This window comes from Diabrotica virgifera, chromosome 3 (genome assembly GCF_917563875.1).
Source record: "Diabrotica virgifera virgifera chromosome 3, PGI_DIABVI_V3a".
NCBI classification, from domain to species: Eukaryota; Metazoa; Arthropoda; class Insecta; order Coleoptera; family Chrysomelidae; genus Diabrotica; species Diabrotica virgifera.
In genome coordinates this window covers 61,675,550-61,699,869 of record NC_065445.1, presented here as the reverse complement: position 1 = coordinate 61,699,869, position 24,320 = coordinate 61,675,550, and the positions used below count along the sequence as shown (strand labels likewise).

The following is a 24,320-nucleotide window of genomic DNA, read 5'->3' as shown; positions in this document are numbered from 1 at the left end:
TTAAAAGGACGACTAAAAATTCAAAAGTTAAAGGAGTAACGCAGAAAACACAAAAAATCGCTAATATATCTACATTAACCTATAAAATGCCAATAGTGTTAAAATTTCATAAATGTAAATAGTGTCAAAATTTCGTAACAGTGGAGTACACTTGCCTGCGATTGGACATTAAAATAAGGATTACGGCGCAGTAAATTTGAATTACTCCTCCTGGTTTAAAAACGGAGCATAATTGGTTGAATGGTCAACCATATTAATTATTAAAATATTAATAAACGTAAGAAAACATACAAACTATTATTGAACAGTACATAAACAACAAAACAACAAATCCTATATACAACAATGTATAAAACACATTAAACCTTAATTTTACATTATTATATAGGTAATATAATAACATACAAGAAAATTTATAGAAATTATATTGTAGATTCGAATAAATAAATAAATGTATTTATAATACTACAAAATTTACTTTATTTCACAAAATTATTAAGTTTTATTTATTTATTTATTTTATTTCAATTCAAGGATAACGTAATATCATATCCCTGTGCTACGTCAATGGATGTTGTTTATAATATGTACTTGATAAATACTTACCAATGAAATGACAGTTGTGGATGTAAATATGCAGTTTTACTGCATACGACACAGTTACGCACCATGATTAAGACACTTAACGATTACGATTGTTCAATTCAAAGTCAAAATACGCTAACAAATTCACTCAAATGACACAAAAGGAAATTCTGAAATTATCAAAATAAACGTAAACAACACGAGACGCCACGTTCCTTCTTCTTGAAGCACTATGATTGGTTGATATTACCAGTGGTGCCAAGTTTCACAAATAGTTGAAATTATCAGAATATAGTTTCATTTAATAATTAAAAAATTAATGTTTTTCTTTTAATTCCTTGGTTGCGGAATAAGTATATTTAGAAATGGTTTCTAGTAACTAAGTAATATATTTTGATTTATAAATTAAAAGTAAATTATACTAAAAATTGAAAATTATTTTAAATATTGACTTGAAAACAAAATAATATGACAACGTCAAATTAAGGATTTGTGGCTATGACTGTGACGATCTCGTGGCTTCAAGTAAAGATGTAAATAAACCGGTCCATCCTCTTTATTTATACGTCCATGGTGTGAATAGACAAACCTCCCTTAATCGCAATTTTACTCCCATTCACCGTCAACTTTTTTCCTAAATTCCTTGTTTTTTCAATTTATCCTTCACACTTAGCAACTTTCCTGACCTCACCCATAAAACCTTTAACTTAACCTTCTTTTTCATTCTTTTTCATACTTCACTTCCTTCTATTTCCAAAATCTCCTTTCATACTAATCATTTACTCTACAACCCCCAGTAACACCAACACAACTAATTCACCCTTTGCCATTTTCTCACCCTACTTTTCCCTTCATAAATCATTGACCTTATCTATTTGTCTATTCGCCGCTTGGGTCTTTACTTCGTTCGTTGATCTTTTCCAAAATGTTTTACTACGCTATTCATTTAATTCTTCTTTTTCATACAGGTCCTTTTTCCTTTTTATTTTATTTTTCTCTTTCTTTTTTTTTTCTTTTTATTTTTCATTTAAAAAAAAAAATTTCTTAAAAATTCAAAATTTTAATATGTTGCATTTAACTTTCTAGCCACTCTAATCTCTAACTTTACAACTTTATTCTTATTTTACTATTTTTAACTTTTAATTATTTTCCAAATACAGTTTGTGTCTTGTGCATCCGGTTGACGCACTTCTTTTGAATCTTTTGTTCATTTACACATTTTATCAACTTAGTTTTAATTTAACAATCAAATAATTCCATTTTCTTTTATATGCATAATGTTATAATACTTCCTATATTTTTTACTATAACTAACACATTTTCACATTCCGTCAATTATTTATATTTTTCACTTAACAATCTTATATCAGTTACCTCAATTCTCACCAATTTTTTTTAATTAGTTAATTTCATACAGAATCAATATCTTACTCGACTTATACAACCAACATTACAGTTAACAAATTTATATTTCTATACACACTAAACAACTGTTGTATCACTTCAACGTTTTAACTTTCACCCACAAGGCTATTTTAGGCCAAAAAAAATGATTAACTTTCATTAACCAATAATTCTATCTTACATTTTGTTTTCATTACCATATTATGACAATAAGTTCGATCAAATTTAATTTTATAGTCAAGTTTATGGTAATGGTTGTACTATTTTTATAAAAATAGTAAATTTAAATTCTAATATTAAAAATTAAAATTCCAACACAGTCTTAAACTTAAATTTCCGTAACCACATTGGATCTTGATCTTGGTTAATACCTTAAAAATTCCCTTTCCTGGATGTCAATGTTACTGACATTTGAAGTATTTCAACTTCCTTCTAAATCATTGACAGACTAAACGTAGTTCAATGTAGACCTAATAATAAAAAAAATCTCTTAATTAATGGAGTAGAGCAGTGTTTCCCAACCTTTTTTGTCTGGCGACCCACCGTCTGATATTTTTTTCATATTCGCGACCCATCCCTCACCCATGATGATACGCTATTCTGTACTCTGTATGCCACTCACCTACTGTAAGAGCCACACCGCGACCCACCTGAAATCTGTCCGCGACCCACTAATGGGTCGCGACCCACCGGTTGGGAAACGCTGGAGTAGAGCATCATGTTCCTAGTACTAATCCGTTGGCATCCAATGTAAGCCAAATTGTAGATCAGATTTCACCATGTAGTTAGAACATACATCTTGACCAGTGTTTGGCATTGTGGCTATTTAGCAAGGACAGAGAGTAAGTAATCGTAACCACACTTTTCAATTTTTAACATTCAAAATTTCACCCTTTTCAATTTTACTAAGTGAGATTACTTATTTTTAGGTTCACTGATGATGGACTGATAAGTCCGAAAACGTTTTGAATGTAATCCGTTTGGATTTTTAAAAATTTTTAGAATTTTTATTAAATATACCAACTACACTAGGGAGTTTTACTTCATGTTAATTTTATTTAACTAGATGGTATACAGCCAACCTTCGGGTATTATCCCGTTTTATTTTCATATGTTATTGTTATATACCATTGATACAAACCAAAGATGTATGACGTAGATATATTAATATTATGTCACACATGACAGAAGCTCGAAACAAATGACAATCGATGAAAAGCCCTATTAGGTGTGTTTCTGCATAATTTCTATGTGTTTTGCAATACTGTGTTTGGGAGTGTTCGTATGATTGAGACATGTGTTTCGTGCAACGCCTACTGCGTTCAGCTTATAGGTTTGCTACACATTTTCCTTCACTTAGTAGGATTAGGGTTGCTTCTTTGATTATTCTTTTTCATGTCTGTTTCCTTCATGATTATTGACGCTCCTTTCCACAGTACTCTTTGTTCATTGTCCCCGGCATGTTTTCATATCTGTGACCTGTCGAAATCTCTGTTTTTGATGTATGTTTCATGCCCGTTTAACCTCACGATTAGTGGTCTTGCAGTTTCTCCCACATAGAAATTGTTCCACTCTGGAATATTTTAAAATAAAATAAGTAAAACTTGACTACATGGAACTAAATTAGTTTCATGTAAGTTTTGCTTGATATCAACATGTATAATAATGTAAAACAAGATTGGTGAAGTCAGCTGTACTGTTTCCAGGATTTGAATTGTTTCTGAGACATAAAGGGTGATTCATTTAGAGGTACTTTTTTTTAAAAAGAAAAAACAATGAAAAAATGAATTTTATTTGAAAATCTTTATTGTCGTAAAAAAGAACCATTCTTTACAATTACTTCTTAAAGATAATTTCTTTCAAATGTTGACCATGACTGCGGTTAAGACGGTCCATTCTGAAGGTAAAATTCTCGATGACGCGTTCGAGCTTTTCGATTGGTATTTGACCAGTGACTCGAGTAATATGTACTGGCCTCCAATGCCTCAATAGTAGCCGGTTTATTCATGTAGACTTTAGACTTGAGGTAGCCCCAGAGAAAAACGACTAGACGTGTGATGTCACAGGATATAGGTGGCCAAGTCACTGGTCCGAAGCGTGAAATAAATTGCTCACCGAACCGTTTTCGCAGCAAAGCCATGCTTTCACGGGATGTATGGCAGTTGGCGCCATATTTTTGGAACCAAATGTCACTTAAACTACGAACTTCAATTTCTGGTACCAAAAAGTCCGTTATCATGGCGCGATAATGGTCTCCATTCACAGTAACATTCTGGCCGGTCCAAGACATGGACCGACGATGACACCGGCCCATAAACCACACCAAACAGTGTTTTTTCTGAATGTATTGGCAACTCTTGAACCTCGGGCATTTTGTTTATTCACGTCCTCATTAAGCCAAAAACGGGGGTCATCGGAAAACATTTTTTTTGCTCTAAGCGCACGAAACACGTTCCTCATTGAACGCCTATTTTCGTAATACAGCTAAATAATTTCTAGACGTTGTGCCGAGTTAAGTTTTTCTAGGATGAAATGTCAAACAATACTAAATAAGAAAACAACTTTAGTTGATACCATTCACGCACGGTCTCCCAACAAATCCTCACCAAAAAAAGTACCTCTAAATGAAGCACCCAAAAAGACATGGACAGACGAACGCAACTTGTTAATTATATTATAGAATTATTTTGATAGTCGTATATGTGTAAAGTCTAAAAAAAGAAAAATATTTCCCAAACAGGCAAACAGTAAATTCTTACCTTTGTTTTAGCATGCATGGGCGCTCCATTTTCCAAAAGAAGATCCACGACGTGATCGTGTCCACTTCTAGCTGCACAATGTAATGGAGTCAAACCATCCCTGGTCTTCGCTTGAATATCTGCACCCTTTGCTACTAATAAAGTGACCATATTAATTTTACCCCACTTACTAGCGACGTGAAGAGGCGTGATATTGTGTTTTGCCGTATAATTGACATCGGCACCTAAAAAAAAACAAATATTAGAATTATTAATAAAAAATGGAAAATTTTTGTTCTTGATGGTCTCTTAGAATAATTTTTAAACCTTACTGAGTTCTTTTCATTTTTTATTTTGGTATTTAGTTTTACCTGATATTTCGTTGATGCCTAGTCTACAATTCTGAAATTAACATGGATTTGTTGATTCCAAGTTCTTATTAAGGTGTCTGCTATTCGCTATGTGTAAGTACTTGGAGGGGATACGAGAAACGATCGTCCGCGAGTAGCAGAGAAATCTTGTAACTTTCTTAAATAATTCATTGTCAATTGACACATTGACAGATTTCGAACCTACTGTCATTGAAGAAAATGGGATTTAGCAAATGCTGTGTTATATATTGTAAAAAATACAACAAAAAATTGTCAATTTAAGTTCTATTCGTTCCCAACTTCTAAGCACAAATTAATACAAAGAGAAAAGTGGATTTTCATCATAATAAAGCAGAAGTAACTTTATGTACTTTATGCACTTTAGTCAAAAATGAGTCCTAGTTAAAGTGTACTTTAGGTTTACCCTGTAAATTAGCAAAATACAAGGAATAGCTATTTGTTTAACAAGGGAGGAAAGTGCTACGTTTCCTCCCGAGAATGAAGTTTACTGCCCGACGCGTAGCGGAGGGCAGTAATCATTCAAGGGAGGAAAAGACACTTTACTCCCATGTTATACATATGGTTTTTCCACCTTCCTCAAATATCAGGTCATTTTTTCATTTTTACTTAATTTATTTATGTAACTAACCAACAAAATTTATTAGAACTAAAACTAACAAGTAGATAAAATATAACTGTCAACTGTCAAATATAAGTCAAATTATTAATGTAAACATTGTTAAATCAGAATAACAATTTACTGTTTTTTACCATTCTGCAAAATACAGAGTGTTTTTAAATAAAAGTTAAAATGTATAGTTACTCACGTAATAGCAAATATATATTGTACAGGGCGTCAATAAATTATATTTCATGAATGAAATACCATGACGTCACTTTTACTTTTCCTCCCTAGGGAGGAAAAATATTTTCTTCCCTAGGGAGGAAAAGTACAACTTTGCTCCCTACAGTCAGGTCGGGAAAAGTATACTTTCGGTAGAGGTAGGTGGAAAAAGTTATTTACCAGCAATTTTATTGCTGGAATCGAATCTTATGATTGTATATATTAATAATAGAGGTATGCAAAGTCCGCAGATAGTGTGCTACTTTTTTTATAAACAAAATGGCGCCCGAAAACCGTGTTTTTTTCAATTTTTGCTCTATAACTAAAAAGATTTTAACTTTACACCAAAAACACAAAAATAAAAATTCACCGTAATTAAATTCTGCATAGAGACGTGTTTTCCCGATTTACAGCGATGAAAATTTTTTCCCGGAAAATGCGGGTTTTTCCAACAAAATCTTTAATTTTCAACTAAAATTTTAGATAAGTAATTGTTTATCAATAATTAAATAACTTTGTAATATAAAAGCTCTTTTCGTATAGATTATAATAATTCCACAAGCCGATGGAAATTGAATGAACACATTAGCAACAATTGAATTGTTAATTAAAAATTTACGGTCGCTATAATAACCACAATAATTACGATACATAAGAATAACTATGATTTTTGTATAAAAAGACACTCTACCTATCAAATGTACTTTACAGAATTGAAATTGGAATATTTAAGCGGCCTCAGAAATATTTTAAAATTATAAACAATTGTTTGGCTTATAAACAAATAGGTTTCCTCGGGAAATATTAAATTAAATTAAATCATGAAAACGGTTTTGAAAAAAAAACGGCTGGACACTTCTTTTAAAAGAAAAAACGTTTCATTGTGATGAGTGGTTCCTGAGATACAACCGGTCAAAGTTGACCGGCATTTACGGTAAAGATATAAACAATAGGATCATAATTTTCGAACCATCACCTTTTTATTTTTGCCCTCTTTCTCCACACCAATTTTCATATCTTTAAAATACTCATAACATATATTATTAACTAATTAAAGTTATTTAATTATTGATAAGCAATTATTATCTAAAACTTTAGTTGAAAATTAAAAATTTTGTTGGAAAAACCCGCATTTTCCGGGGAAAATTTTCGTCGAAGTAAATCGGCAAAAACACGTTTCTATGCAGAATTGAATTACGGTGAATTTTTATTTGGGTGTTTTTGGTGTAAAGTTAAAATCTTTGGAGTTATTGAGCAAAAATTGAAAAAAAAAACACGATTTGACCTATGAAACAGACCTATGTTATTAATATATTTAATCATAAGCTTCGATTCCAGCAATAAAATTGTAAAATATAATAGAACAGTAACATATAATGATGATTGAGCTGAAGACGGTTACAATCATTATCGCATCATCTGTTATACAGTATGTCTACAGCAGCTACAGATGAAAAAGTCATAAAAAAATGTCATTCGGCGAAGCGAAAATTATCTTCATCGCTGCTGAGTTACCCCAAATTTTATTTTTCTAATCTTTAGGGGGGTCAATAATAGTAGTGCAAATTTAAAATCGCGACTGTTCCGTCGTTGCATTAGCGGCCATCTTGATTTTGAAAGAGGACCGTTTTTGCTCAATATCTCCGCCATTTTCAACTTTTCAACAAAAAGTACAATTAAAATTTTGTCAAAAAGTTGAAAATGGCATAGATATTGAACAAAAACAATGCTTGCTATAAACCCAATCAGATCTTACGCTCGCGCCTTTACCGCATATCTACTACCTTAAATATTGATTTTAGCAGAAAAATTACACAAACCAAAATTCTTTAAAATCTAATTCTGTCCATTTTTGTATGGGTACATTTTTGTCGAAAACTAATAATAAACGAGATAATTCAATAATTATGCTCTGATCTAATCGCATTTTGAACAATTTCGGTCCTTGCCCTTTTTGTCGAAAAGTTGAAAATGGCGGATATATTAGGCAAAAACGATTCTCTTTTAAAATCAAGATGGCGGCTAACGCAACGGTGGAATTCAGTCGCGATTTTAAATTTACACTACTATTGACATCCCCAAAGGTTAGAAAAATAAAATTTGGGGTAGCTTGGCATGCAAGGTCAAATGCTATCCCGACTGGGCTAAAAGGTGTATTGAACATTAAATTTATCAAGCTGGAATAAATTTCTTGATTTGTAGTACAATAAACTTTTTTTAAGATACGGCAAGATGCGTTAAATTATGAATGGCTCATACTTTCACATATTTCATTCGTTACGATGTATCACATTTCATTGGATACATCTTAGCATAATGTGAAATTATACCTACTTCTTGTTTTTATTTATTTACCGCAAACAATTTTATTATTGTATGTTCCTCTCACACAAATAAATCATTCGCACACGACGTATTCATACTATACCATTTGCTGTGATTTCTTCCAAAATAAACTTCGTCTGGCATTTATTTTATTTACATTAGTCTGCAAATATTAGATTGCTAAAGGGCTCGAACGCTATCCCTGTAAAAATATCCAATTAACTAGATGTTGATGACGTGTCACGAATTTTATCAGGGAGAACGGATGTTTCATTACTTCGCATTCAACCCGTCTAAATGTAAAATGTATGAAGAATTTGCCATTCGTATGGATTTTTAAACGAGTCTTTTTATTTTGTTGGGGTTGTTATTAGGACGAAAGCTTTGAAAATGAAATAAACAAGATCTGGGGTCAAAATGATGTATGATGTGTACAATTTATTACGGGTCATAAAAACGGGAAGATTAAATATGGATTATTAAATACTTCAATACTAATTTTAATAATACTATTGCAGAATGTAAAAGTTCTTTTTCTTCTTCCTATTTTATAAATAGGCTCATGCCTGTTTTACTCCGGTTTTTAGCCTCAATTGACGTTGTGTGACCATCTTTTCCTCGGTGGTCCAAATGATCTTCTTCCATTTGAATTTGTCTCTTGCTATTCGTACTATCCCAGTTTCTGTCATTCTCTCTACATATATTATGTGTTGATTCCATTCTATTTTTCATCTTTTGGTTCACACGTTTAATTCCTCTATACCACATCTCGCTCGTATTTCCTCATTTCTTACTCTGTGTTTTAGAGTTTGGTTTGTTATTTTTCGTAAGACTTTCATTTCTGCTGTTTCCAGCAGTCTTTTTGTTTTCGCCGTATCTGCTCTTGTTTTCGCTGTGTACGTCATTATTTGTCTTATTGTCGATTTATATATCCTGGTTTTCGTTTCCGTTGTGAGGTATTTGTTTCTCCAGATTGTGTTGTTGAGACATCCTGCTGCTATGTTCTCCATGTTCACTTGTTTTTGTACTTCTTATTCCACTTTTTCGTAGCTTGACAGTTTTATTCCCAAGTATTCCGTTTCCATCACTTGTTCTATTATTTTGTTATTTCTAATGCCAGTTTCATACTTGATAGGTTGTGATAGTTTGCCTTTATGAATATGAATGTAAACCTAATAATCAAATAAATACATCTAAATTTCATTTAGTGAAGATGGGATTTATTTCTGCCTCAACTACTAAACACTGGCTGCCTTTAGAATATTATCTAAAGCAGCGGTTCTCAATCTATGGTACAGTGGGTGATAAAATTATTATGATCAGTTACAAAATTTTAAGTTTTTCACATTTTTTGGAAAGTTTTATTGTAAAATCATATGCTGCTACACAATTACGGAATCCAACGATCTGTCAAACTATTCCAATCTGTCTGGCGGCTGGCATGCAATACATTGAAGGCATATGATAGTATAGTGTTATTTTAGTATTTTAAAGTAATTTTCGTATTTTATGTCCGTGTAAGTATTGCTAAATACTTCTGTGACATAGTAAAAAATATTGCTTACGTCAATAAACTTTAATAAGTAGTTAAAAAGTTTTAACTAAGTAATTTGGAAGATTGAAGATAGTTAGGTTAACAAATTTTATGTTTTATAAGTTTAATAAAAAATAATATTGAGCATCCCTAAAATAGATTTTAGGTAAAATCATCGGGGTAATATGTATTTTATTATTTTAGGTACCTAGTAATACCACATTGTATCGTAAATTTGAAATTTTAATTTAAATAAATTATCCAATAAAATCGCTTGTGTGCAGTGTTGCCAGAGAAATTTTTGTAAATGCACCGGAATTATTGGAATAGTGACACAAAGTACTAAACCAACAAATTTTGTACAAAAACTTAAAAAAACGTCGTTTAATATTATTTAAAGCAAATTTCTTATGTCACAAAATTTTAGGTTTTTACTTTAGGAGACTTTAGTATCAAAAGTTTGGTTGTTAATTGTATAAAATTGGTACAATTGTAACAACTCTGGCAACGCTGAATTGCCTGCCATACGTCCTGTCATTAAAAATCACGTGGTTTGGATTGCCTAATTAAGATATGCTAATATGTTTTGTCACTAATAACCTTACTTTTTTGACGTTGACAGCTCTAGAACTGTCAAATTATGTCAAAACATACACATAGGGCTTTTCATTCACAGTCATTTGTTTCGAGCTTCTGTCATATGTCACATAATATTAATATATCTACGTCGTACGTTATTGGTATATACTATATACCAATGATACAAACCAAAGACGTATGACGTAGATACATTAATATTATGTGACACATGACAGAGGCTCGAAATAAATGACAATCGATGAAAAGAAAAGTCCTATTGTGGAGAATTTGCACTTGCAGGTTTTTGAAAGATTATTATCGTCTTATCTATGTATTATGTTTTAATTAGTGGCGATTGTGAGCAAAAAAAATATCAGTTTTAATTTTGAAGACATTTTTCAAAAAACACGGATTTTTGAGAATAAAATCATAATCCGTAAGACTAAAGACGGCCCTGGAACTAAAATAGTGGAGATAAAGATATTTTTATTGAATACAAAGCTTTCTCAACGTTAGGTGGCTCAACAGTGCCAAGTACCGCAGGCAACAGTGAGTAATATAAAAAAATGGAAACCAACACCCCTGACTCATCAACGTGCCCAAAAATGTGGTCGAAAGCTTGTCACTACATCCAGAGACGATAGAAAAACGAGAGATATCTCCGTAAGCACCCGAAAGAAATCACGAAAAATCCTCACGGGACTTACTTGTGAAGATGGGATGGCAGTTTAAGAATGGACAGTCCGCAGAAGGCTTGCTGAGCAAGGTTTCAAATCATGCCGTGCTGCCAAAAAATCAATGTTCACTATCGTAATGATGAAAAAGAGACTGCAATGGGTAAACGAACACCAATTTTCCAATTTTGGTGTTCTTCGGCCCTTTGCAGTCTCATTTTCATCATTGCAACAGTGAACATTAGTTTTTTGACAGGACGACGTGATTTGAAACCTTGCTCAGCAAGCCTTGTGCGGACTGTCATGTCAGAAACTGGCATACGAGATACGAAGAAGTGCTTACGAAGATATTTCTCATTTTTAGCTTTAGACCACATTTTTGGACACGTTGATGAGTCAGGGGTTTGTTGGTATCCATTTTTCTTGATATTGCTCACTGTTGCTTGCGCTACTTGACACTACTGACGCTGAGCCATCTGACGTTGAGAAAGCATTCAATTCAATACAAATGTATTTATCACCACTATTTTAGTCACAGGGCCGTCTTTAGCCTTACTCATTATGATTTTATTCTCAAAAATCGATATTTTTTGAAAATTTTCTTTAAAGTTAAAACCGATGGTTTTTTTCGCTCACAATCACCATTAATACATTATTAAGACACAATACATAAATAAAACGATAATATTCTTTCAAAAACAAAATAAACACATACAAATTAAGTACTAACCTACAAGCGCAAATTCTCCACAATGTGTATGTTTTGACATAATTTGACGAGAATAACAGTTCAAAAAAGTAAAGCAATTAGTATATCGTAATTGTGTAGTGTAGCAGTACATGATTTTACTATAAAATTTTCGCACAAACTTGAAAAACTTAAAATTTTGTGACTGATCATAATAATTTGATCACCAACTGTACATGTACCACTGGTGGTATATATCATTATTTGCGGTGGTCCACAAAACATAAAAAAAATTAAAATAGTACTTAGTACGTCTTGATAATACAGTCTAAAAATATAGGTGGTACCCAAAATAATAAAAATAACTGTAGGTGGTACAGGCTTCAAAAAGGTTGAGAACCGCTGATCTAAAGTACCACATGACACGGGCTGTCGTTCGCAATCTTAAAACTGTCTTCAAGAACAATAATAATTGAGATAAGAGATGAGAAAGGAAGAGAAATAGAAAAAGACGTGATCAAGAAGAAGTAGAAGTATTTTAAACAAAAGGAGTAGGAGTAGATATAAAAAGAAGATATGGGGTATTCCCATCTCGGCTCACTATAATCCTTCAGTCCTTTATGATACCCCAGGTACATTTTAAAAACCCCCCAGGTCGGCTCGAAGATTAAAAGGTAGGTACAGTAATAATTTTTGCGAATTTAAGAAACAGTTTCTCTTGGTTGGAAATGTTGCCCGTGAAATCGATTTCGCCACTGATACATAGGATAAAGCCTGGTTAGATGTTTAAGACATATTGACTTTTTGGGTATCTGCTACGCCACTGCTCACGTAGTCAAAAACAATTATTTCTAGTTGAAGGTACACTAATGTCACTGTTTTTGCACTATGTTTTACAAAGCGCGACAAAATACAGACCGATGTTACTCGCTCGATACCTCGTAGTGGAATCAATTTAGCTTTCAATTAACTACTAGCTCAGTATCCAGACAAAATAGAGTATAATGACATCTTTAAAGCCCAGTATGTTTACCTTAAAGTGAAATGTTTAGTCAAAGAGGAAAATTGTTATTAATTAGTGTGTGAACATTATAAATTTAAAGAACAAATACGAAAATTAGCTTCAGGTGAAACAAAGTGGAGATGTGTAGGATAATTGCAAAGATTTCATCAAAACAATTGGAAAAAATAAGAATCGAATTACAACTAGTATAAACAATAATCATAATCATGATCCAGAATCAGAAAACCTATTAGAAACACAAGTCTTGAATATGTTAAAATACAATAACTTGAATATCTTATTGTATAATATAATGTGGACCGCGTTATGTAATAACGGATTAACCGCCAAAAGTCCAAAATCGAGATAATAGTGCCATCTTGGAGCTAGGGTGCAAATCTATGTATAAAAATATGTTTTTTGTAAAAAAATTAAAAAAAAAGCTGTTTTTAAATCCTGTATTAAGCGACATTTTTTATTTTCTTAAAAAAAATCCCACACTAGGATTTGTAATATCGAACTAAACGCCAATAATGGTACATAATCCATTGTCATAAACAAAAATCCGCATCTTTGTAAGTGTAATAACGAATCAAGCGCCACGAATAGTCGGGTAATTCTTTATTACAAAACATAACATATTTACTAACGTTAAAGATATCGAATTAAAAGACATCCTTTGTAAGGTAACATCAGATTAAGCGCCAAATATGTCTCTTAATCCGGTATTCGGATCTTAACTCATGCATATCTTAAAAAATCATTAACGAATTAAGCGACATTTGATCGAATAACTTTTAAAATATAAATTATTTTTAAAAAATTTTAAACACATGTAAAAGTCTATTTACATTTGCATTAATATATTAAATATGAAACATGTCAGTACTATATTTTAGAAATAGTATGTACCAAAAACAAATTTAAAATCTTTAAACCGATTTATCTCAAAACTACATTTTGGCGCTTAATCCGCTATTACATAACGCGGTCCATGTATTATACAATATTAATATTAATATATTGTATAATATAATGTAAATTTATTTGATAGTAACAATTAATATCCCACGAGCCGAGCTGGTATATTTTATTTCAGGCAGTTTTAATCTTTGCGCCGACTTGGGAAATTTTTAAAAGACCTACCTGTTTCTTGGGCCGAGATAGGCACTGCCCGAAGATATAAATAGAAAAAAGGAGGAAAAGCAGTTCCGCAAAGAGGCAACGTTACGTAATATAAAACGTGACATTCCATTCTATTATGTTAAAACTCCAAATTTAACAATATTGCACAACAAAAGTACATTGATATATTCATCGTATAAAACTTAATGAGCAAATTAGATCGACCGACCGACAGTGTTTTTATTACTAAATTATCGGTATCTGATCGTATGTATTTTTTATTGAGCTACACAGATCATAAATTATGCAAATACAAGTTCCGGTGTTCAAGCATACATAAAACATAAATGATGCAGGTTTTGGTTTCCTGCAGGTTTATTTATCTACTTGTAGATCATAATATTCTAGGCTAGGCAATACTAAATAAATAAATCTTATGATGGCTACTACGCCACTCAATTGAATTAAACTGAAGCTATTTCCTTGTGGCATTTTTATGATTAATTATTTATATGGGAAATAAGCCACAATTAAAATGAAAAAAATAATTTTATTAACGTTTCGACGCCCAAATCGGGTGCCGTTGTCAAAATACAAAATATTACTAAAATAAACTAAAGTGTTGTTGCTAAGCAAAAAAAATTCTTCTAATAATTTATTTAATCTCACTCATTTATATTGGCAATTCAGACATATATTATACATTTTAAAGTAGAAGACTTTAAAATGATATTGCCAATATTTATGAGTTGCGTTCCTGGGACGACTTACTGAAAGATAGTTCATTCGATTACATGAAATTAACCCCAACTCAAGAATATCCGTCATAAAAAATTATAGCATGTGATATGTCTTTAAAAAGACAACCAAATGCAACGACAGTAAAATTCTCGCGTTAGAGACTTCATAGTAAATCACAAGGGAAAACCAGGAAAAACCTGTGATACTATCCCGACATCGTAAGTATTTGGTCTTACATTAATTTACTCTCAAAAAATAATACCAAATTCTGACTTGTAACATGTTTAATTATAAATAATATTAATAATACTAGATATATAAGTAATACTAAAATATAAAATATGTACTAGCTCGATATTATTGACTTACTAATCTTGGTATTTTCTTTCTATTGACTTCCTCTTTCAGTATGGGTAACCACATCCTACTGCATTCTACCGAGGAATTTGCGACACAATTGGTTTCATTTAGCATAATTAGAGCCGCTTCTTTGATTTTTCTCTTTTTACTATAGTCCTGAAAGAATCAGATAGTAAAAAGAGAAAAATCAAAGAAGCGGCTCTAATTATGCTAAATGAAACCAATTGTGTCGCAAATTCCTCGGTAGAATGCAGTAGGATGTGGTTACCCATACTGAAAGAGGAAGTCAATAGAAAGAAAATACCAAGATTAGTAAGTCAATAATATCGAGCTAGTACATATTTTATATTTTAGTATTACTTATATATCTAGTATTATTAATATTATTTATAATTAAACATGTTACAAGTCAGAATTTGGTATTATTTTTTGAGAGTAAATTAATGTAAGACCAAATACTTACGATGTCGGGATAGTATCACAGGTTTTTCCTGGTTTTCCCTTGTGATTTACTATGAAGTCTCTAACGCGAGAATTTTACTGTCGTTGCATTTGGTTGTCTTTTTAAAGACATATCACATGCTATAATTTTTTATGACGGATATTCTTGAGTTGGGGTTAATTTCATGTAATCGAATGAACTATCTTTCAGTAAGTCGTCCCAGGAACGCAACTCATAAATATTGGCAATATCATTTTAAAGTCTTCTACTTTAAAATGTATAATATATGTCTGAATTGCCAATATAAATGAGTGAGATTAAATAAATTATTAGAAGAATTTTTTTTTGCTTAGCAACAACACTTTAGTTTATTTTAGTAATATTTTGTATTTTGACAACGGCACCCGATTTGGGCGTCGAAACGTTAATAAAATTATTTTTTTCATTTTAATTGTGGCTTATTTCCCATATAAATAATTAATCATTGAATTAAACGTCTCAAATCGTGTTTAACGACGTTTAAAGTGATTTTAAATGAAAGTAAAAGTTATCTGTTCATTCCGAAAGTTTTAGTCATCGCTTTATACTATTATGTAGTATCTATATAAATTTAGGCGGCATCTTTTAGAGTAGGGAGAATTTTACACTTAGGGAAGTGTAAAATTCTCTCTACTCTAAGGGCGGCATTTCCCATCCACGAATTATTATTTGAATACGAAGTCTATGAATGCCAAATGCCAAGAATTAAATTATTAGAAAATTAAAAATTAAATATAATATCAGTTACTCGTTTTACCCTAAGGTGTACGAGAATTACTCCCAGGGTTACCACTAAGAGTGTACCACTGTTACACAATAAAACAGTCTAGTTAATTTGACTCATTTATATCGGCAATTCAGATACATATTATGATACATTTTAAAGTAGAAGACTTTAAGATGATATTGCCAATATTCATGAGTTGCGTTCCTGGGACGACTTTACTGAAAGATAGTTCATTCGATTACATGAAATCAACCCTAACTCAAGAATATCCGTCACAAAAAATATCTGGTTTTCCCTCGTGATTTACTATGAGATCTCTAACGCGAGAATTTTAATGTCACCGTTGCATATGGTTGTCTTTTTAAAGATAGATCACATGCTATGATTTTTTGTGACGGATATTCTTGAGTTAGGGTTGATTTCATGTAATCGAATGAACTATCTTTCAGTAAAGTCGTCCCAGGAACGCAACTCATAAATATTGGCAATATCATTTTAAAGTCTTCTACTTTAAAATGTATCATATGTATCTGAATTGCCGATATAAATGAGTCAAATTAAATAAATTATTAGAAGAATTTTTTTACTAAGCAACAACATTTTTGTTTATATTAGTAGTATTTTGTATTTTGACAACGGCACCCGATTTGGGCGTCGAAACGTTAATAAAAATCATTTTTTAATAATATTGTGGCTTATTTCCCATTATAAATAGTTAAAATCTTAATAGTATTTTCTAAACTTAAGTTCAAATCTGCAACCTTGGATCCAATACATAAGTATTCGGTATTAAACATATTTATCTTGAGTGCCCATAGCTGATACTCTTCCTTTAATTTCCTTATAATCAGATTTAAATCCCATGGAACATCTTCGCAAATGAAAATTACCCACCTAGATGAACCCTATTCGCGGTACCAGTAGGAAACAGGAATAGAGCTAGATTAAGACTCAATACTGTGATGGAGGGACGGTATGGACGAGAACGCTAGGAAGATCGGCACAGCAATCTGTCAACGATTGGCGATGAATAGAAAGGACTGGCGAAATAGGCCACGGAAAGATTTTGGTTTGCATGCTTGCAAAATCCAACTCGTGTAAGAATTGAAGCTACACGATCACCTAGTAAGGCGTGGATTCGGTGAATGAGTCCAAAACGAGATTGCCGTTGATCCCGATTTTCATAAGCGAATTTTGTTTAGCGATGAGGTTCATTTTGGTTGAATGGCTAGGGCTACGTCAACAAGCGTAACTGCCGTATTTGCAGTGAAGATAATCTTCAAGTGTATGTTGAGAAACCATTACATCCAGAAAAATTGATCGGTGTGCTTTATCAACTGGTGGAATCATTGGTCTGTACTTGTTCAAAAACGATGTCAGACTGTTATAGTCAATGATTACCGCTATATAGCCATGATTACTGACTTTTTCATTCATTAATTGAACAACCAGAATTGTGGCTCAGCCACAATTGTGGCACAGCTCATCCCAAAATTGATTTATTAAAGAAAACCTTTGGTAATCGCATAATTTCACGTTTCGGACTCTAAGATTATGTGATTTAACACTGCTAGACTTTTTTCTCTGGTTATGTTATGTGAAGTCGTTAGTCTACGATGATAAGCCTGAAACGATTGATTATTTGGATGGCAACATTCGCTGCTTTGTTGCCGATTTACGATATATACGAATATGAAAGCTTTTTCCTTCAACTTTGCAGAAAAAATCGTAAAAACCTTCATAAAAATATGAATTATCTCAGCAGCTGAAAAATAGTATGATACAATTGATCCAAAAGATGGTATAACCCAGACATCCAAAGTGAAAGTTATCCTCCAACACCAAATTGTTCTACATGGTCCACATAATGTTCAGAAAAATGTGACACCATTTTGAGCGTCGGGTTTGGGGGGGGGGGGGGGGGGGGGAGAAATCTTTAAATTCGTAGTTTTTTACGTTTTTCGTCAATATTTCTAAAACTATGCGGTTTAGCATGATCAACCTTCTATACAAAAATGTTCTACATTAAATTTGAAATAAAAAAGGCCCTATGCATAATCCTTCTAAAATGAACGGTTCCAAAGTTACGGAGGTATTATTGTATAACTGGTCCAAAAAAGGCCTAACCCAGACATCCAAAGTAAAAGTTTTCCTCCAACACCAAATTGTTCTATATGGTCCACATATTGTCCAGTAAAAAGTTACACCATTTTGAGTGTCCGGTTTGGGGGGGATATGGGGGAGAAGTCGGTAATTTAGTAGTTTTTTTACGTTTTTCGTCAACATTTCTAAAACTATGCTTTAGCATAGTTTTAGAACTATGCTAAAGCATAGTTATGCTAAAGCTAGAAATAGTTTTAGAAATATTGACGAAAACCCTAAAAAACTACGAATTTAAAGATTTCTCCCCCCTCTCCCCCCAAACCCGACGCTCAAAATGGTGTGACTTTTTTCTGAACATTATGTGGACCATATAGAATAATTTGGTGTTGGAGGATAACTTTCACTTTGGATGTCTGGGTTTGGGTCTGGGTCTAGTTATATCATGCTAAAAATAACTTGTGTGTAAAAATGGCCTATTTTTCATTATTTAAACAATGATCCCCTTAAATAAATCATGTAAACCTATGTACTTTCTTTGATAAACAAACTTTGATATACTTTTATTTTAAACTTTTTTTATTTACTTTCTTTGATACTTTGATTTTAAACTTTGATATACAATTTGTCCCAACCTGTACGGAATTACACTTTGATTTTATTTTATTTGATCAGGCTATATATAAAATTCAGTGTACTAAATTGAAACATACCCTTTTCATACAAAAGCAAAGCAACTTTGTCGTTGCCGTAATGAGCTGCGATGTGTAATGGCGTAAATCCGCTTTTGGACGTGACGTCAGGATTGTGTTCGTTTTGTAGAAGAAGAGTGGCAGCTTTGACATCATCCTTTTTGGCAGCGATGTGTAAAGCGGGAAGACGGACTTTGCCTCGAGTGTCGTTCTCCAATAGGACCGCCACTACTTTGTCGTGGCCTTGTTGCATTGCCACCGCCAGCGGTGTAAATCCGTCCTGTAAAAAATATATTTATAAATAATTCATACAAGCTAAAAGTCATACATAATAGTAATATACAGAAAATCAATCGTTATTTCAAAAATCAACAATATACAATGAAACAGCAAATGTGTGGAACGCTTGAATTATTTCAAAAACGCCTACTGGACTAATGATGTTTGTTGTATTAAGGCCGTAGCATATTATCATGCACGTTGCGTTTCCAGCCCGTAGCGTTTAGTTTCCGAAAAATATTGATTTTAATGGTTTTAAATATGAACAATTCACACTGTCCGGAACGTATCATATCAGACACCTCTTTGTACAATCAGGTTTTTCGGAGACTACGCTACGTGCCGGAAACGATTCGAGCATGATAATCTGCCGCGACCTTTTTTGTTTAATAATAGATACCGATATTCGTAAGGAGCATCAATCACGTGATGTTTTTTGGATTTTTTAACCCCCCCCCCCCCCGTAGTGATATATGGTGAGGCTTAAGAGTACCCCCTACCCCCTCCTATATCACCTGTATTTTTTAGTATCTAAAAAAATCTTTTAGTATCTAATTTTTTTTTAAATATTTAGATCTAATTTTATTATAGAAAATTAAAGATTACAATAATAACGTGTAGAGGTAGACAGAAAGGTTGCAGGCTGTTTTTGACTGACAAAAATAATGAGAGAAATGCGAAAAACTTTTTTGTACTAATATATGAACATTATTATACAGTATCCTCGGACCACGGATTAGCAAAATGCAAGACTTTCTTCAACACCAATAACTGGATAAGCATCTTGCAAGTCAGTTGTTGGTACAGTGCTTTGTTGAAGATTAGCATCTGTTTCATCAAGCCACTCGGCGTCATCATTTTCGCGCAATACGCAACGAATCTCTCTAATCTCTCTCGATTGTCGCGTGAGGACACACGGGAAGGATGGACATTATGCATCTCTAGACTATTATTGCTTCAGTTACTTGTGGTGACAAGAATTCAGTGGCGAACCCAGAATTTTCCTCTGAAGGGGGGTTGGGCACCGAAATTATTTTGTATTGTTTGTGAAAGACAAGTTACATTTTTCTAAAAAAAAAATCAATGGGAAAATCCCAATAGTTGGCTGTATACCATAGTTTACAAAACTCATACAGAAGTAAAAACTTCGAGATGTATTCTGGTATAAAATAGTTTATTTAAAAACTATCTAAAATGTCATGGATTGCAAAACGTTTTCGTTCTAATACAGAACATCTTCAGTGCATTCTGCCGAGTAGTTTGAAACTAGCACACTGTATATAGTGGTAACCCCATAATATATGGTTTACATAATATAATTTAGTAAAATTTGATGACTACAAGTCGATGTTGATAGATATAATGGAACACATGCTAAAAGGGCACCATGCTTCCCTGCTCGAAGATGCTAGGTACTTGCCAATTCAATGGGCACAGACAATGTTGGTCTTGGAGATGCTTGGAGGAGGATGTTGGAGAGATAGGAGAGAGAGAGAGGGAAAATAATTATTAAAAGTTAAAAATCCTGTGTCTGAAAAAGAACATGTTATGACACGGTTATGATAATCAATGGAGAAGTCAATCAGAACCTTTAAAAAATTGATAAAAAAGTTTAACACAACAGACGCAGTAAAATACGTGAATTATGACGAATAGAACATGATTCACACTATATCTAGGGAACTTGATGTTTATATAATTGACTTATTTATTCCAAATATTAACAATAGATTAGTGCAAATGTTATAATAAACAGGAAAATACATGTCGACGAGTTAAAATTTGTTTTTGGAATATTGGTGGCATCTGAATATAACCCCAGCAGAAGAATCTCTTGGGATCAGTGGGGTGATTTGGAGAAAGACATGATAAAAATGCAATGAGGAGAAACAAAAGTGGAAAATACATCCACTGATATACCAACAACTAATATCTAGTGAATACTTACCTAAGTTATGACTAATCAATGATAAAATATTTTGGAAGACACTCGTGCAATTATCATGCAGTCTTTCTTTATTTCTGAATAAACTTCAGATCTATCAGGTTAAACAACCTAAAAATGCAAACAATCTGAAAGAATTTGGGCACCTCTATAGCACCATTACTAATCATGCTAGAAGTATTTTCAAAAGATATAAAGTTACTGCGTTTTTAAACTTTTGTTAATAATCTATTTACACGGTTTAATTTGCTGAAAACTATAAAAGAAAGAGAATATGGTGTGACAGGCAATTTCAGAACAAATAATATTCCAAAAAATGTCCTTGCAGACCAAAAAGTTATGACTAAAAAAGATGGGAGGTGCTTTTGAAAAAAAAAAAACAAAAAATTACCAAAAATGACGGAACGATATTGGTGCGATGGGTAGATAAGCCGGTAACAGTTGTGTCAAACAACGTATGGAACACATTCCATTTCAAGAGCCCCAAGTTTTTCCAAACAGTTGAAAAAAAATTCTAAGTCCTCATTTAATAGGGATGTATAACAAGTACGATATATGAGGTTTAGACGTCTATAAAAAAACCAATTACTTGTGCATTGGAGGACACAAAAAGATCTCATATTAGACAACAGAACCACGATAAAACACTGATGTGACTACAAATATTTAGGTATCAGTATTTCGTACGATGGAACATTAGACAAAGCCATAAGAGAAAGAAATACGGCAGGTAGAAAGGCCATTACAACGTTAAACATATTTTATGTGACCAATAATCCATCAGCAAAGAATATAAAAAGAGGAGATATGGAATTATAGTGATTATTTCATTCATAGGAGATTCTGACCAATAGAAAGCTACAGAAATCTAAATTAAATTGATAATTTTTGATAATTTCCCGTCGTCAAGTATATTACGTCAGATGCCCTTCGTTGCTACGAAAAAATACATTCAGTGACATTAATGACAATTAATGTTTTAAAAATTATAAAAGTGATGACTTTCAACCGTGAAATATTTATAACAACTGTCTGTTTAATTGTACTAATTTTGTACTTACATAAATAAATTACAATAAAATTTTGGTTTTGAACAGTTTTATTCATGAAATAATCGCAACAAATTGCACTCGATCTCTAAAATTAATATAGAATTTTTGCCCTCGTGACACTTTGACATAATTTCACTCGCCTTCGGCTCGTGAAATTAAAACTGTCAAAGTGTCACTCGGGAAAAATTCAATAATTTTAGAGCTCTTGTGCAATTACTACTGATTATTTCATTCATAGGAGATTCTGACCAATAGAAAGCTACAGAAATCTAAATTAAATCGATAATTTTTAATAATTTCCCGTCGTAAAGTAAATTACGTCAGATGCCCTTCGTTGCTACGAAAAAATACATTCAGTGACATTAATGACAATTAATGTTTTAAAAATTATAAAAGTGATGACTTTCAACCGTCAACTTAATATTTATAACAACTGTTTGTTTAATTGTACTAATTTGTACTTACATAAATAAATTACAATAAAATTTTGGTTTTGAACAGTTTTATTCATGAAATAATCGCAACAAATTGCACTCGATCTCTAAAATTAATATAGAATTTTAGAGCTCTTGTGCAATTACTACTGAAAAGTATCACTCTATTATACAGCTGTAAAGTATGACCACTGAAAAAAAACATTGGCAACGCTGAGAACAGCGGAAAGTAGATTTCTGGAGAAGAGCGGCATAAAGATCTAGAAGAGAAAGGATTAACAATGAACGCACTAGAGAAATAATGGGAATCAAACGAACAATCACAAATGACTTATCAACAAAACAACTTGTCTGGTTCGGACATATACAAAGAATGGATGAACAACGAATACCAAAGGAAATACAAAAAATGACAACCAGAATTCAAGAGAAAATGAGGTAAGCCGAGAACAAGTTGGAGAGAAGGAATAGGCACAGAGGTGAGAAAAAGCAAGAGACCTATGGAACGACCGGACTAAGTTTAGTACTATTAGTATGACATTTGTCGAAAATGTGACATACCGGAACGGCTGAACGAAAAGTGTACAATATATGGTATTAAAATGAACTCAAAGAAAACAAAATTCATGATCATTACAAAACATCCAAAAGACAACGAGAGGCACTTCATATTAAATATCCAGATATTAATTATAATATTAAGTATCCAGTAAGCTCTGAAAAATTGGAAACGGAAATGCAAGAACATAGGACTCACATTAAATGACCATACACTATAAATATACTCTTTGTTTTACAGACGACCAAATACTAATAGCACAACACTACGATAATATATGTTACATGACAAGAAAGCTAATAGAGTAGTAATACAGGACATGAGGACTAGAGATCAACATAGGAAAAACCAAATGTATGAATATCGGTGGGACGCACTAGGACTTCATACTAGACGGAGGAGAAACAATCAGTAAATATACAGAATATAAATATGTACCTGGGTATGAAAATCACAAATGACGGAACACTGGACGGAGCCATTAAAGAACGAAATATTCATAGGCCAGCCAGGGTAATAAGACAAAAATATACCCTGATCGTGACACTTTAGCAGCCACGGTACTGAAGCGTTTATTCGACAGGTAATACCTGGAACAAATTGTAACTATTTCCTGCGTAGGATCTGGCGGCCATTTTTATTTATAAAGAATTAACTATCAAAAAATGGCATTTCCCCCTTTTTTTTTTCAAATCAACGGAAAACAGTGAAACGTATGATTTTTTTAGTACAAATATCTTCGAGATTATAGAAAAACCTTTAAAATGACGTATTACAAAGTTTGATATACTCATATATATTTTGATATACTCATTGTTAATATAATTGCGAAAAAAGGTCGAAATTGCAAAAAAAATTATTTTCGCAGTAACTGTTGTAAAAATTAGTGTACAGCTTTGAAATTTTTGTCAAATAAGGGTTCTTTGGTGCTTAATCCGTGATAAAAATTTCAGAGCGCTTCATTCAATTATTTAAATTTTATTCAAATTGTTTATCCCAGAGAGCATTTTTTTTGCAATAACATAAGTCAGAAAAAAAATGACGTTAGAGCCATTCCACATGTGTCAAATGAAAGAGCAT

At 32.4% G+C, this 24,320-nt stretch overlaps 1 protein-coding gene and 1 long non-coding RNA gene across 13 annotated transcripts in view; one reads left to right on the top strand and one right to left on the bottom strand.

Moving 5' to 3' along the window:
• The window catches only part of LOC126881861 (uncharacterized), an 84,006-nt gene extending 79,107 nt beyond the window's left edge, over positions 1–4,899 (top strand). The window contains exon 3 of the long non-coding RNA XR_007697040.1: positions 4,760–4,899. This is a non-coding gene — a long non-coding RNA (uncharacterized LOC126881861). The remainder of the gene's footprint in view (positions 1–4,759) is intronic.
• Positions 1–24,320, bottom strand: part of LOC114339297 (ankyrin-3) — a 539,512-nt gene that overhangs the window by 227,430 nt on the left and 287,762 nt on the right. For all 12 annotated transcript variants that reach the window (XM_050646489.1, XM_050646490.1, XM_050646493.1 and 9 more), the window contains 2 exons: positions 18,993–19,251; positions 4,749–4,972 (listed from right to left, as the gene is read on the bottom strand). In XM_050646489.1, coding sequence (XP_050502446.1) covers positions 4,749–4,972; positions 18,993–19,251 — 483 coding nt within the window. The remainder of the gene's footprint in view (positions 1–4,748; positions 4,973–18,992; positions 19,252–24,320) is intronic.